This window comes from Struthio camelus, chromosome 27, assembly GCF_040807025.1.
Source record: "Struthio camelus isolate bStrCam1 chromosome 27, bStrCam1.hap1, whole genome shotgun sequence".
Taxonomy (NCBI): Eukaryota; Metazoa; Chordata; class Aves; order Struthioniformes; family Struthionidae; genus Struthio; species Struthio camelus.
Genome location: NC_090968.1, coordinates 7275433 through 7291766, shown reverse-complemented (window position 1 = coordinate 7291766; position 16334 = coordinate 7275433). Strand labels below are relative to the sequence as shown.

The 16334-nt window shown below is 61.6% G+C and overlaps 1 protein-coding gene across 1 annotated transcript in view; it reads right to left on the bottom strand.

Moving 5' to 3' along the window:
* TACC1 (transforming acidic coiled-coil containing protein 1) overlaps positions 1–9600 on the bottom strand; it is a 34226-nt gene extending 24626 nt beyond the window's left edge. Inside the window, exon 1 of the mRNA XM_068920621.1 lies at positions 9481–9600. Coding sequence (XP_068776722.1) covers positions 9481–9533 — 53 coding nt within the window. The 5' untranslated portion in view covers positions 9534–9600. The remainder of the gene's footprint in view (positions 1–9480) is intronic.
* Between the last annotated feature and the right edge of the window lie 6734 nt (positions 9601–16334).

Genomic DNA, 16334 nt, shown 5'->3' with positions numbered 1-16334 from the left:
CGCTCCGGCCTCCCCGCTGCAGCCGCCCCGCTCCGCTCCGCGCCGCTCCGCTCCGGCCTCCCCGCTGCAGCCGCCCCGCTCCGCTCCGCGCCGCTCCGCTCCGGCCTCCCCGCTGCAGCCGCCCCGCTCCGCGCCGCTCCGCGCCGGCCTCCCCGCTGCAGCCGCGCCCGGCGCTCAGCGCGGACCCGCCGGCGGCACGTTCAGCCCCTTGGCGCGGGGATCAGCCGGCTGCCAGAGCCGGCGCCGCGCAGCCCCGGCCCCCCCGGACGGTACTACTGGCGGCAGGGAGAGCGCGGCCGGCCCGGCTGCCCGCAGCGCGCTTCCCCTGCGGCGCCCGGCTCGGTCGGACCTCGCCGGGAGACGCCGGCGGGCTGCGGGCTCGCCGAGCTGCAAGCGCCGGGCGGGGAGGAGGGAAGAGGGAAGCCCGCAGCAGCGTCCCCCTTCCCCTCCCACCCGTGCCGCAGCGATGGGATAGGGCTGGGAGTGCATAATCGCAGGCTTTCGCTGTGCTACATTTGATTGCTTTGCCCCTCCTCTCCCCTGCTCCCGGTCAGGCTGTCCAGAGCAGCAAAACGCCCCAGATGCCGAGCGCTCTCCAGGTGAGCACCTGCAGGCCGTGCCGGGAGGGCTCCCCTTCCGCTCCCGCCGCTGCATTCCTCGCACGGAACAAAGCCCAGCTTAGGAAACAGGCTGTGCACCACGGAGACCCTAACCCAAAAACTCTCAAAACCACTTATTTCTGCACAAATGCTAAACATGGAGGGGCATCTCCACTGCTCCCTGTGGGCAGGTTAATGCAGGCTGACAACCCACAGCCAGGCTTATGCACATTGCTCCTAAATCCCAGACAGATACCAGAGCCTAATTCACTGTCGCCCTCCACATGCTCACGTCAGGATGCTCCACTACCCTTTCGTGCCCCTCACACCACACTGGGCCAAAGGAAACCCCTGTGCACCAGGGCAGGGTGACTCTGAAACCAGATCTCCCCTCCCTGATTTATCCCACACTTATCCAGGGTTGCACCTGTGCTGTAACATATCCCACCACGAGGCGAGCTGCAAGATTCCTTCCACACCGCGTAGGCCAGCAAACGCTGCGCCCCAGCTGCAGCACCGCAGCGGCCGGCCCAGGCACGCGAGGTCCTCATGCACGGGGTCCCCATGTGGCCAGCAGGCCACAAGCAAGCCTTGCTTCCCGTGCAAGAGTGGCAGCCCAGATCAGGCGGAGCAGAGAGTGCTCCTGAGGCATCCAACATGCGGAGAAGCAAAGGAACAGGCAGCAGAGACCGGGAAACACCTGCCCCTTTATTTTCCAGGGAAATGCCGACTTCAGTAGCTCTGGCTGATGCTATATCCTTCCATGACAGCAGATTTATTTATTAAACTATTGTTGTTTAAGAATAACAGCAAACAGTCCCTGAAGAACTAAATACTGGCATGCTGGCCTCCCTGGGGCATCCTCCCCTTCTGGGGGCTTCGCTCTCCAGGTCGTCACCTCCCCTGCTTGCTAGAGAGAGAAGTGTTAACGTTAGCAGCCTTGCAGCGGCCGCAGTGCCAGGAGGCGCGTCAAGGGCTTCGGCAGCAGATCTATTGCAGGCAGCGGCATTACTGGCGTTGGACAGTTGCTGCCGCAGTGCCCACAGCTTCCCGGAGCCGGCGGCTTGCCCAGACCAGGTGAATGCATCTGCACTGTGCGCCCAAGGCTGGCTCCCCACCCGCTGCCCTTGGCGGGTCCGAGGAAGCTCTGGGAAAGGGAAGACTACTGTCCGGTTGTACAGCCCAGCCCAGCTCATTGCAGAGAAGTGCTATTGGCCCTCAGTAACTGCACAAAGTGCTCACGTGGCAGGCCAAGACCACAGCTTGATGCTTTTCTGTGAATCATCAGCTAGCTCTGCGCGCGAGGAATGCTTTTGCATGGCTGAATCAGCCGAGACCCACCCATCTGGTCTGGCTACCTCGCTCTAAAACCAGCCTCTATCAGATACTTCAAAGGGCCTCATTCCTCGTCATGGAGCATCTCAAATAACCTCCCTGCAGGGAACCTTTCTGCCTAGCTTCCATCTGTTGGTGTCTTTATTAAACAGATGCGTCATTGCTGCACTCTTTTATGGTCAAGACTCTGTCAAAAGAAAATCTCTTACCCCCCCCACCATACAACTTCTCCAAATTTCCCCCAAAACACCTCTGGCTCTGGCTCAGGCAAAGCAGAGGTGCTATCATTTGCATACTGCCACACGTCCAAGCAGTGATCTGATGTTGCACCCACACACCCAGCCGCGATCTGCAGAGAGCCGAGCCAGATAAAGCTCACACCTGCTTCACTGAGCCACAAGCGGACTAAGCGCCTTATTAAAGCTTATCCAAAAAGCAAGAGGCTGAAGCTCAGCATCCTCTTGGCTGTGTCTGCTTTGAGCAGAAACGAGCAGCCTCCTGCTTCCCACCATCCGGAGTGGCAGAGCGCAGGCTGATTTCTGCAGATGAATTTTACATAAGGAGATTTTTAAGGCATGTGTTGTGGCATGAATTGCTTTGCAGCACGACACACTGCAACCTGAACTCCTCCTCCCTCTCCCTCTGTCAGTCATTTCATGAACCTGAAGACCCAGCTACAGCATCTGCATCGCTGCATGTGAAACCAGCACACGGCTGCTCGAGTCCTGCCGGCGCCGCACGGGGAAAATGGAAATGTGAATGGCGAAGGAGCAGCAGCTGGTCTGGGTTGAGCGGCTCGCCTCTGCTGCAGAGAGGAAGGGTCTACATCAGCCAAGAATATAGATATTTACTTTTATAACCCCCCACTTGTTGAATGAGGGAAGCGGGACACATGAACCAACCGCAGAGGAAATTAGCGGCATCCTTCTATTGTGAAGGCTGCACAAACCGCTGCCGAGAGAGGACCCTCCTCCAGCTGCCACCGACGAGGAAGGAGCAGGGACAGGAGCAGCAGGACTGAACGGCACCGCACGGGCACGGGCTGCGAAGCTCCTGACCTGCACGCCCTGGGGCAGGAAGATATTGGAGCAGTTAAAGAGCAGAGCCTGCTTCCGCTTGCCATTTCCTACGAGCAATTAAGAAAATGCCTCGAGTGGCATTTTCCAGCTTGGCTCCGAACCCAGCCGGCAGCAGATCAAACACGGAGGAGATAACCTGACTTTGTCAGCCAGGCCAGCGGCTCTGGCTGCCAAACGCTGCTTGCATAGTCAGCAGGCACATTTCTGCAGAGCAGAGAGGAAGCTGACCTGTTCAAAACAGGACCTGCCAGCAGTTTCCACCGCACAAGCCCCGTGGCGAGCTGCAGCCTGCACGCACAGCAGCTGGACAGGCCGTCCTTCGCACTGCCGTAATCCCTCACCCCCGGCCGGGGCTCGGCGCTGCACCAACGCGCAGCGGGCTCGGCGGCACGCACCGACGTACAGCCTAGACCGTCCTGCCCAAGGTGCCCCAACCTCTCCCATTGGCAGCCTGGAGAAGCCAATTCGTGGGACAGCAGAGGCTGGTGCTGCCCCTGCGGGCTGCCCTCGGCCGGGGCAGAGCGCAGCCTGGTGTCCCCTGTCCCAGGAGACCCGTCATGGGTGCCCTGCTTCGTTTGGCAGACAAATAGCTCTGCTTCCTGGAGCTGCCTCTTTTTAAACAAGTACCTCGGGTTTTTATACTTTGTTCCTCTGAAAAAGCAAAGACTCTGGGGGTAGGATCCAGCACGTCTCGGGCTGCCTCAGGTTCACAGCCCCCTTCACGTCAACAAACGTCACGAGAGCACCAGTCCCGCTCGCTCCTTCTACAGACAGCCCCAGCACACGGCCCGCGAGGCAGCTCACGCCACCCCTCCGTGCAAGAGCAACGGTGACGCTGCAACAGCCTGTGACTGCCTGCACCGTCCTCGGCAGAGGCTGCAGCTACCGGCCATGCCTGGACCCTGTTGGCTTTGCAGCGCACGTGCTTTGAACTCCACTCCCCCCTCCGCCAATAACTGCAACAATAATTAAAGAAACAAAATGCATGTTTCCTGTTGACTTCTGCAGCTGAGAAAGCTGGCGGTCTGTGTCGGGACAGGTTCGCCAGGGTGCTGAGCACCTGGCCCTGGCATCATCCAGCATAGCTGGTGCTCTGTAAGGGGAGGGGACCAGTAAAACTGGCACGTAGGAGTGGAGCTGCCACCTTTTCCCATTTCGTCCCTCTCTTCTGGATAGTTAAATCAGCCTGACAGCGCCCAGCCCATGACAGTCATCCCTGACATGGGAGCATCCCCGCGGCCCCAGGCGACCACAGCCCTGGGGGTGCTGGGGCTGTGCGCCCCTTCGTGTCTGCCGTCCGGGGATGCTCTGCATTACGCAGGCTGGAAAATGATGGAAAACCTCACACTCCTTATGCTGATCTTTGCAGGAAGCCCACTGCATCCAGGGATGATAGCTCTGCATCCAGGAAGGACTTTCCCTTATCTTACACCAGGATGAGCTTCCTCCTGTCTGGCTGGCAGCAGTGCGGCTGCCTGACCCCGGATGCAGAAACAGACCCTGCTGACTTCCTCTTGCTGTCCCCAGGAAGGACGAGGGAAACAAGCCGAGGAGCAGGTCTCACAGCGGTCCCGTTTGCCATGCCTCAAGCTGCAGCGCCCTGGCTTAGAGGGGGAGTGTACCTGCAGTTTCCGTTCTCGTCCCTGTCATTAGGCAGCAGAACATCTATTTCTGGCTGCGGTGCTTTTCTGGGCAAGGCACAGCAAGGCAGCGCATTCATTTCCAGCGCAGAGATGAATCTTCTGTGGGTTTTCATTTTTCTTCCTCAGCTGCCCAGCTGCCTGAGGAAGACTCCACTTCAGCAGTTCTGCTCCTTCACAGCGCTCGGTTATTTGGGTCCACTGTACTGCATTTTCTCCAGCTGAGATTAACGCCAGATCAGCAATTGCATAGACTCTAGTGAAGAAAACGCATGTCACCAGCGGCCAGGAACCACACGCAGACACCCCGCCTGGCTCTGGGCACGACCGTCCGGCGGCAGACGTTACGGAGCAGCAGAGGCAGCAGAGGTGGCCGCGCAGAGCCAACGCCTGCGGCTCAGCCTGCAAGGGCGCCGCTTCGCACCGCGCGTGCCCAGCACCCGGCAGCTTTACCGCGACCTGCCGGCCCTGCGCCAACCATCGGTCCGGCCCCTGCTTCGCAAGGGATGCCAGCTCGCACGCGCGCTTCTCTGGCCCTCTGCTTGCCCAGCGCTCCTCCTCGGGAGACAGGCAGTCACATAAAAGAGCGTTTCACCGGCCCTAAAACGCCAGCAGTCCTCGCCCTGGGCCAGCCACGCACACGCTGGAGGAGCCTTCGCTCGGGGACGAGGAGCTCCCTCGGAGGGCGTCTGTCCTGCAGCTCCAAAAGCCGAGCAAGGTGTTTCGGTGTAACCGGGGAGGTGGAGGCGGACGGGGCAGACGGCAGCCTCCGCGCCCGCCGAGCCGGCAACGCGGGGCGCGCGGCCCGGCCCCTCCGGCCGCTCGTCGGGCGCTGCGCCGAGGCAGCCTCGCTAGCGGGGACCCCACGCCTTCGTAACGAGCACTTTACCCACGCGCTATGCATCTCGCCGCCTCCAGAAAGGAAGGTGCTAGGCGTCTCACACGAACATCTTTCTGTCCTTTGTTAAGCCACCATATTCTATTTATCATGCATTCCTCAGTTTAAAATGGGTCTCTGCATCAGTAAAAATATTAATTATTCTCTGTCATTTCATTGTGAAAAAAGGCAAGCTCTGGGAACTGAGCAAACTATTCACACAAAGACTTAGGTATTCCAGCGATGAGCGTGCAGCAAACGCCAGGGAGATGATTTCATAACACGCTTCCTGACCTCTGCTGTGACGCCGGGAAGATGAACGCCGGATAACTCCCATCTGCAACTCACCTGCTCCGGCTAGAGAGAACATCCAACGGGAGGCTTAAACGCTTTCTTTCCCCGACAACCCGCCTAAGTTAGAGAGGGAATCAGGCCCTAGGAAAGGGCAAGGAAGAGAGATGTTAGAAGGAAAACGTATTGACCTGAAGACCCCCCGCAGCGGTCCGGAGCCCGGGGAAGCACATCGGCCGGGAGGAAAAAGCGACGGAGACCTTGGGGAGAGAGGCTCGCTAGAGGGCACTCCAGGATGGGATCTGCAGACGCCACAGAGACCTCTGCCACCGCCCTGGAGCCCTTCTGGGCACGGCAGGAGAAAGGCGGAGGGTTTCCTGCTTCCCCAGGCTCAGGGCTGCTGGTGGCTGAACACCTCCCGCCGCCCCGCTCCCGGCCCCGCAGAGCCGGAAGGGACCTCCTCAGCCGGGACCTCTGCCGCATCTCGCGCTGGGAGACGCGGGAGCTGGCCTGACAGCCTGCAAGAGCGAGGTCCCCCGTGTGATAGGGCCGGGCGCCTCCCTAGGAAGGGGCCGGCAGGCTTTCCCGCGGGGTTTCAGGCCTCGCCAGGCCCAGGAGGCCACGGAGACCCCAGCCCCTCCGCAGGCATCCTGTGCTCGGCCCAGCCGGTCTGCACTGCCCTCTCCTGCCGCGCAGCTGCAAACGTCCCGCCGGAGCGCTCGCCGCTCGCAAACAGGCCTGTTACCGAGCCGGCCGCGGCGGCAGTTTGGCGGTAACCATAGCTACATAACATTTTGCAGTTGCTATGAATGGCAGGGCGGAAAGCGGCGCTGTGCAGCTGCGAGGGTGCTGGGAGCGGCGGCGGGATCGCCGCTGCGCCGGCAGCTGCACCCCAGCACGCGGGTGCTTTCCCTGCCCTTGCCGAGCGGCTGCCGGTTTTGCAGGCAGCTGCCCTCTGCGTGAGCACCCTCAGCCCTCGGCTAGCCGGGATGCACAGCAGCTTGCCGGCATCGCCGCCACCGAGCTCGACGGCGGTTTGCTAAGAGGGTGCAGGGGGGCACGAACGTGCCAACGAGGCCAGGAACGGAGCCCAGGTCTGGCGGCCGGTACCGCGTAACTGCTCCAACCTCTTAGGGCACTTTCCCACCGTCACGGCTGCCTCGCTGCCAAGGGAAGACACAGCACCGAGGGAGGGCAAAGCTACTACAGCAGAGCTCACGTGTTTCTTTTGTTTTTCCTGACCTTGATAGAGCCATGGTCTAAATACAGATCACCAGACCCAGAAATAAAGTGATAAATGCCCTGGAATTCAAGACAGACAAAATGCAATTTCCTCCCATCTCAAGTTCTACCACTCCCATCTGCTTGCCAGAAAACAGCAGGAAACTTAACATTACAGCTCCTCTGCAACGCCCAAGGGGACCCAGAATGATATCCAACACGGGATGATGCTAATGAAATGCTCAGGTCCCCCAGGACCGTTTGCAGCTCAGAGATGTGACGGTTCCCATCACTACACATTCCAGCAGACTAGCAGTATAAAAATAGAAGTAAAGGACGTAACCGTCACGTGTGAGCCCCTGACATCATGAACCGGCCTCCAGGTTCTGGATGTCTTTCCCTACCATAATGCCATCAAATTGGCAAAAACAAGCATTTGTGGCTGCAGTGAAAAGGACCAATGCAAAAATGAGCACACTGGACCCCCTGCTGTTCATGCAGTTTACAACAAGGTACACAGCTTCTTCTCATGGATGTTACTATGCGGATGTGAGCTCGTGCAAGGCAATGCTATAGAAACAGGCTCAAGATACGCGAGTTCCAGCCTGATTTTCACACTGAGAAGCTTTATGAACACAGGCATCTTCCTTCATCCTGCTGCTTCTTTACTCCTCCATCAACTCCTTTGCTCTGTTTGCTAAAAATAATCAGCTGTACATGGCAGGAATGCTCTCTTATCAGGTGTTTGTCAGTCCTCGGCTCCCTGATTTCAGCCAGGAGTCGGTGGTATTGTGAAACCCAGACAGTGTTTCAGCCCCATAACCTGGGTGCAGGCATGGGTGGGGGAGACAGATGAGGAACGAGGACACAGCTGTCACAGGGAACGGCGCTGTGGGAATAGTACAGGGAAAAACAAAACAGAACAAAGTTTGTTTAAGGAGGGGAGAGACGCATGGGAACTAGGAGCAGCCAAGTCGGAGGCGGGCAAACAGGAGCGGCTGCGGCGTCGGTATCGCAAGGAGCCCGGGCCCCGGCTGCGGCACGGCCGCCCACGCCGGGCGCAGGGGCACTCAGCGATGGACGATGGACGGGACCGGCCCCGGGACCCAGCACCCGCAGCCTCTGCCCCTTCCCCGCGCTCCGGCCTCTCGGGCTCTGTTGTAACAGGGCTGGTTTCAGGCCTTCCCCAGTGAAGTTTGCTCGTATTGCACCCATGCCTTTGTTAAGCATCTTGTTTATCTGCTTAAATGCCATAAGCAAGCAGCGGCCGCTCCATTTCCTTGGCGTGTGTTTGCCTCTTGGGATTTTCTCACACGCAGGACTGGTTAATGTCCTCTCAGACATTGCTCCAATACATACAGTGAATAATAGTATGTTTTTCCTGCTTGGGAACACCTCTAATTTATATTTAGCAGATAGCTGCGATGAACTAATGGGCAGGACCGAACAGTTACAAAGAGGAAAATGCACTGTTTTTCTCTGTCTGAAGCTAGCATTTGCAACCCAGGCGATGTTTGCAAATGTTTAGAAGGGCAACAGCCTGGTTTTGGCATCACCTGCTCTATAAAACCTGGCAGACTCCAGAATATTCGCAGTGCATAAGCCAGGCGCCAATTACCGACTGCAGGGCCAGCACTCTCGGAGCGCGGGATGGTGCCAACCGATCTGTTCCTGTTCAGAGAAGCAGCCGCACACCTCCCCAAGCACAGCTATTTCTGCATCGCAGAGAGGCTCATTTAAAGAAAATATTTGTCTGTTCCAGAAAGTGCTTTGGTTGATTTTAAGATGTCTCCATTTTCCCTTTTAATCAAAGGCTAACATACTTTTCCTTTTGTTAACAGTGTCTAAACTCTGCTGGTCAAAAGCAGCATTTTGCATATTCTGCCTTCTGGTTTTTACTAGGGACAAAACTTCCAGCTAGCTCCAATTTCTACACCTTTTCTGATGGCAACATTTAGAATTATGTTTCCGGTCCCCTGTTAATCGTACTAAGATTTATGCAATAAAACAGGGTGAGAAAAGCCACCGTGACTCCTCCTGGCAGTTAACAGCAGCGAAATCTGAACTGCAGCCTGAGAAATTCAATCCCCTGAAAACAGGAACAGTTCATTTTATTAGTTACCGTAACACCCAACGTGGTTTAAACAATTGCTAGCCGAAGAGAACCCCCCCCCCCCAATTTAACACCTTAACGCCCTGATATTTTTCCCAGCGAGGCCCCGTGCTCACGGCAGCCGGGCTAGGAGGGAGGATCCGGAGCCCTAGCGAGGAGGTTTTCGCCCGGCGCGGTGCAAGGCGGCCGCGAGCGGGCGGGCGCGCTGCAGCCCCGCGGGGCCGGCGCGGCGTGGCGGGGGCCGGGCCGGGACCAGCCCGGGGGAGCTGCGAGCGGCCCCGGCCCCGGCCCCGGCCCCGGCCGGCTGCACCGCGGCTGCACTTACCGGCGCTCCGGGGACCCGGGCTCCCGCGGCTTCTGGCTCTGCGCGCCCCCCATGGCCGGGCCGGGCCGGGCCGGGGCTGTGTGGGACCCGGGCCGGGCCGGGCCGGGCTGCTGCCGTCGCGCTCTGCCGGCCCCGGCGGGCGGCGCGGCCCCGCCGCCGTCTCCGGCCGTCCCCGTCCCCGTCCCCGCCTCCGCGGTGGGGGGGCGGCTCGGTCCGGCCCGGCCCGGCTCCGCTCGGCTCAGCCACGGGGCGAGGGTCGGGCCGGGGATGCTGGGCACCCAGGTGCACCCACTTACTGCCCTGCAGCACCCTGCGCCTCGGGGCGGGCTGGGAACCCCTGCACTGGGGCTGGGACCTCCTGAGCTGGGGCTGGGACCCTCTGCACCAGGGCTGGGACCCCATGCCATGGGACTGGGACCTCCTGCATTGGGGCTAGGATCCCCTGCAGTGGGGCTGGGACCCTATGCTGTGGGACTGGGACCCCCTGCAGTGGGGCTAGGACCCCATGCCATGGGACTAGGACCCCCTGCATTGGGGCTGAGATCCCCTGCACTAGGGCTGGGACCCCATGCCATGGGGCTGAGACCCCTGCACTAGGGCTAGGACCCGTGCAATAGAGCTGGGACCCCCTGTGCTAGATGTCATGCCGTGGGGCTGGGACCCGGCTCGAAATGACAGGGACCTCTGCACTATGCAGGGACCCTGTGCTGTGGGGCTGGGACCTCCTGCATTATGCAGACACCCCATGCTATGGGGCTGGGACCCAGATCACTATGACAGGGACCCAGTGCACTAGGGCTGGGACCCCATGCCATGGGGCTAGGAGCCAGGACACTGGCGCAGGGACCCAGTGCAGCCGGGCAGGACCCTGCGCTGCGCCGCGGGGCCGGACACGGGGATGCCTCAGCAGGGCACTGGCATGGGGCAGGAGTCCGACACAGCACCATTTGGGAACAGACCGTCAAGCCCCCTGGTTTGCTTCAAGGCAGCATGACCTGTTCTGCTCGGTATGCAGGGCTCGCCGGGCAGCGATCCACCGAATTTCAGCACTACCCTCTTCCCTTCATATTAGCCATGATAAATTACAATCTGCATGTGCCTTTGAGGTTAAAATAGCAGCCACATATGCGCGTAATGATAGCTGCATCCTAGTTTATGGACCTTAACACTACTATGCGAAGCTAAACACTACAGACATGCTGTTTTACTGTCTGCGTTCAGTCACAACCCTCACACTACCCTTATGCTCTGTCCTTGGCTCCCCATGGCCTCTCCGGGCCGTGCTCCAAGCTGACACAAATCAGCAGTGACCACAGGGCAGCAATGCCAAAATCTCCAGCCACCAGCATGGCCCCCGGTGTTGCTTCTGGTGCCCATCACCGTGGCATCTGCCCAGTCACCCACTGGGCATCACTGCAGCTCTCCCCAAGGCACAAGCGCGATGCTGAAGCTACGACTCCAGCAGCAAGGGCACCGGAGCGGTGTCCCGCTGCAGGGGACGTGATTGTCTGTGTGCCTGGAAGCAACTTTGCGGCCATGTTGTTAGTAACAGGTCAACGCACAGCCTGACATCAGAGAACCAGCAGCCAAAGCGTAGTGACACCCCCAGCACATTTGCATCTGCTCTGTTGCACCTACTCCATCTCTTTTCCTCCCTTTTTTCACCCAGCAAGTTTGAGCACTAACCTCATCCCATACTATGCAAATATACTCCAGCGCTGAGACGAGGGTGCTCAGCGCCGCGCGCTGGCATTGCTTACCAGAGCTGAACTTTTTAACATAGCAGCGGCCACCCCAGACCCCTGCTGCCTGCGCACCCCCTCGCACCGCGCACGCAACCAGCAAAACGGGCTCTGGGGCACTCCAAAACTCAGTCAAGGCGTCCCGATAAAGCAGATGCTTCCACCGATGCTGTCTTTCCCCTTAAAATAGCCTCTTCTGAAATCATCCCTTGAAGGGAAAGTCAGATAAATAGCAAGCCTCAATGTCAGAAAGCAGTGAGACCCCACTGCAGTGTCCTTGCTGGGGGACGATTTAATGCAGTGATTTAAAAGCACAGAGGTGCTCTGCTAAGGGAATGTTCTGGTTGAATTTATTTTAATTAAAGTGCCTGAAAGAATGTATCAAATTTTGATAGCGTTTGGGGCTTTTTATTTTTGAGAAACTGAAAACTGAAATATTAATTTTTTTTTTCCAAGGTGAGGTTCTGGTAAGCTGGTAATCTGGCTTAGGTCAGATTATTTTTTGGCAACAGAAGCATCAGCATCTTTGAAAGCTTTCACCTTCCTCCAAAAAAAAAAAGTCTTCCTTGGGCAAAACCAGAATTTCCCGCTCGGCTTGACCGCGCTCTCACTGGGGAGCAGGGGCCGCGGGAGGGAAGGGGCTGCCCAGCCGGCAGGAGCGCGGCCGCGACGCCCCTTGCACGGCACCGGGAACGCGCGGGGCAGGGCTTTGGCACGGGCAGCCTTCCCGAGGGCTCGGCCAAGAAGGGGCTTTAATTTTGGTGCCTTTGGTTTCAAAACAACTTCCTACAGCTGTTTGCGTGTGGTGCATTTAAAAGTGCTGCTCTCCCCTGCCTAGGGGACCCTCCCGGCGTGCCTGCAGATGCTGAAGGGCGGCAGTTGGCAGACCCGATCGCGCTCAGGGCTCCCCTCGCCTCCCCAAGCAGACGGAAGATGGCTTTTGGCACCTGCACGCCCCACGCAGCCGGGATGCTGCATCTCAGAAACGGCTTTCAAGAGGCCGCGCTGAGCCGAGGAGCTCTGCCAAGCTGCAGGAATCCAATATTTCCCGAGAATCCCATCCTATCTGCGCAGGGATCTGAGCTGAAAGAGGGGATCCCCCGGCCTGCCAGCGGGCTCGACCCCCCCAGGCAGCCCCAGCCCCAGCGCCGGGAGAGGGACCCAAGACCGCAGCACCGAGCCAGCGGCAGCAGACGAGGGTGGCGAGGCTGGGAAGGGCCGGCGGCCGGCGGAGGGGACGCGGCTCCGCGCGCGCCCGAGCTCGGCGCTGGGCGGCCGCCTCGGCTGCGGCTGCAGACACGGCGCTCCCCGGCGAGGGGCCCTCCCTGCCCGCCACGAACAACCGCAGACCGTTGGGAAACTGCAGGCTTTCCGGGCAGGCGCTGTCAGGGAAAACCGGGAGCGGGGAGGCGCCGAAACTAGACGACAATCACGTAGCACCCTAGGAGAGAAAACTGCTTTCCAAGCACCAGGAGTCTCCGCGGCGCAGTGTCTTCCCACAGCTCGCTCAGCTTGGCAAACATTGGCCAAAGCTTCGTTAAGCTTTGCCAGTCCCTGGGGGCAGCAGCGAGGGGTCGACGTCGGTGCCGGCAAGCTGCAACCCGGGACGCCGAGCAGTGACAAAATCCCGCCGGAGGGCAGGAGGAGCCGCGGCGCGGCGCAGCCCTGCTCCGGCGGGGCGGCCCGGGGGCGAGCAGGGCCACGCCGGACGGGTTCGCTGCCGAGACGCCCCGCGCCGCAGCCGGCGCGCGCGGCCGTGCAACGCACGCCCGGGAGCTCCGCCGAGGAAGCCGTTGCCCCGAGGCGGCAAGGCGGGCGAGCGCCGTGGCGCGGGAACGCGGCAGGCACGTGGCGGCGAGGCCGCGCCGCCAAGCACCCGGCGTGCCCAGCGCCCGGAGCCGGGACATACTCACTGGTAGGGCAGCGGCCGGGGGCCGGGCGGCTCGGGGGGGCTTCCAGCCGCAGCCTCGCGCCCGTCCCGCGCCGGCCGGTGGGGTGACAGCCCTCTGCGAGGAGGCAGGTGGTAATAATTAGCCGTGTGCTAATTGCACGGAAAGCTGGGAGCAGGCAGGCCAAGCCCTCGCTGCTGCCCCGGGGCAGCGCTTTGGGTCTGTTTCCGGGGACTGTGACTAAGAGCCGGGTCCGTCACATGGGCTCCTGTTTAAATGCCTCCGTGGAACCTCCCATCCCATCCCACGCCACCGGCTCCAAACCTGCCGCAGGGCCGGGCCGGGCTGGGGAGCACCTCGCCCGCCGCCGGCCGGGGCCGCGCAGGAGGTGCCGGGGCGCGCAGGAGGCGCCCGCTCCGGCCCGGGAAGGGGCCCCGGCCCGAGGCCGCTCCGCGGGGGCGGAAGACCGCGTTGTTGGAAGGTCGTTCCCGGGTTTGCCGTCGCAGGGGAGCTGCTGGGCGCCGAGGAGCAGCTCCGCGCCATCCGGCACCCTGCCTGGCTCACCCGGTGCCTCGGATGCCCTCGACGGCCCGGGGATCCCAAGGGCTGTTTGCAGCCGGCTGCCCCGGGCGCCAGCCCCCCCGCCGCGGGCTGCCCGGCTGCGGGAGCGCGGCTGCAGCGGGCCGCGCCGGCCCCGCCGGCTGCTCCGCTGCCACGTGCTGCAGGGCAGCGCTCGGCCGAGGCTGCTGGGGGCTGGGAAAGCCGGGCTGGGTCGGGCTCGCCTTGCTGCCTGCCCTCTTCCTCCCTCCAGCCTGGTGGAAAAGCAGGCAGGCAAGTGCCTGGGGAGCGTCCCGGCCCCCGGCTGCCTTCTCCTTCCTACCTTTCCAGCGCGGACTCGTCCCGGGCTCCGGCACTCGCGGCTACCTGTCCGCGGGCTCCCTAGAAAGCAGCTTGCGCAAGCAGCCGCCTGGAAAAGGAGCAGGGAGGAAGGAAGGGGACGGACGGTAGTAGGGAGGGACAGGCAGCGTCAGGGTATCTCCGGGAACCCTGCAGTCGGAGTGAAAGGAAAAGGATGTTTGCTAATATTTGGCAAGCCCTTCCCCAGGCGAGGAGAGGCGCTGGGCGGCGCGGGGGCGCTCGGCGAGCTCCGCACGCGCGGCTCCGCGGGGCTGGTGGGGGAGCCGCTCGGGCCAGCGCCGGGATCTCGCGCGTCTCCTGCAGGGGCCCCGCTGGTGTCATGCCGTAAAAATGTGCTCTGGGCTGGAATTTGGCAGCCAGGCCTCTCGCGGGGAGGGAAACTCTCCTCTTAGAGCGGGAGCGGGAGCCGGGCCCCGGGCTGCGGGAGCCGAGAGGGGGAGCCGTCAGGAGAGGTGGCCCGAGCTCCTGCCAAGCCGGCACGGGGGCTCCGAGCGGGGCCGCCCCCGCCCGGCCGGGCTGCAAACCGGGGCGTCCCGCGGCCGTGGCGGGCGGGCGGCAGCACTGCGGCTCCGCGGCCCAGGCTGCATTTTGGAACAGAGGAGGTGTTTGATCTTTTATTTCAAAACGTTTTTCCCTTAGAAATTGACTGCCATTTAACAAAGAAACGGTCGAAGCAACTGGAAAGGCTTCGTCCTGAGGCGCCTGGGGCGCTTTGCTCCACGCGGAGCCTTTTCGTTCCGCTCGGGGCTCCCCACCAGCGACGGGGCTTCGCGCGGCCGGAGCCGCGAGACGGCTGCTGCCGCCTTCCCCGCGCGTCTCCATGCGGTGGCAGCACGACCGCTCCGGAAAGCATCCCCGCCGCTGCACCCGCGTCCCTGCGGCCAGATCCACATCCCTGCAGCTGCCTCTGTGTCCCCTCGGCCGGATCCACGTTCCCGTGGCTGCATCCAGATCCCCACAGCTGGACGCTCATCCCCATGGCTGCACGCACAGCCCCGCAGCCAGCTGCACGTCCCCGCGACCGGCTCCGCGTCCCGGCACAGGGGTGCTGGGCTCTGAGCGGTATCGCCGGGCTGCCCCGTTTGTGGGACTGGCTCTGCCAATGTCCTCTCTCCTCTGGGACAAACCTCCCTTCTCCCGGTTTCCCGGAAGGCACCGCCAGCCCCCAGATTTGCACGAGCCTGAGCTATGGCCCCGGTGAATCACAGGGGACGGGGCTCAGCCCTGCGCACAGGGCTCGGGAGGAGGAAGGACTTTGCCCAAGCACTTCCACTTAATCAAGCCATTTGGCTTCACCCCAAAGTGTTCATGCCAGCGGCGCGGGCCAGCGGCGCGGGCGCCGAGCAGGGTGTGCTGGACGGAGGTGCCGCGAGGCCGGCTCGCGCCTCCCCCAGGCCCTGCCGTCGGCCCGCTCCCTGCAGAGGGAGCGCGAGGAGCAGAAATGAGCCACCGGCTGCTCCGAGCAGCCATTTCCTCTCCCAGCGCCTTCGCAAGGGGATGGGAGACGTTGCTTCCCGAAGGAGAGGGAGAGAAACAGCTCAGGCAGGCAGGGAGCATCCCTCCTCGGGGCAGTGCTGGGGGCTGCTCCGCGCCCACGGCGCCCCGGCCGGAGCCATAAGGGCCCCGCTCCGGCAGGCGAGCGCGCTGCCAGCTCGCTGCTGGGGCGCGGGACCTGCCCAGACAGCTTTGAGGGCCTTTTTGTCCTACTTTGTCCAGCTGGAAATGTTTACTTTTCCAGTGAGTCAGCAGCAAAATGCCAGCATGCCCCATGCAGACATGCATGCCCACGGGATAAACCGTGCCGAGAGCAGACGTGCGGAGCGGCCCGGCCCGAAAGTGTGCTCCGGCACACTTGGGTCCCGCCAGGCTTTCACTGCGGGCTGCAAGCGCCGTGCAGCAACCCGCGCCGTGCCGGCCGACCGCCGGCGTCCCCGGGGCTGGCTGTGGGAGAGGAGCGCGCCCGCGGCTGGACGAGCCCCCTCCAGCTCCCTTTGGCAGAGGGCAGTGGCGTGCGCGCGTTTGTCTCGTCGCTGGCCCGAGTCCAGCCATGAACTCCCGTCTCCCAACTTGTTCTTTCTTCTTGGCTGAAACTTCCTGTTATTTATCATTTTCATTCTTTACCTCTTCAGCAGCGCAGAAAATTGGCACTTAATTTGCCCTGCGAGGCTGTGTGTTGGTAGCTTAATTGACCCCTTTTGCATCGCCCTCGCCACATCTCCGTCAGCGAGCTCAGACTCCTGCCATGGCTCCTCATCTGGAGAGCAACTCTGTGCCTCATCTTCACCCCGGCGGGCTCAGAGCGGCC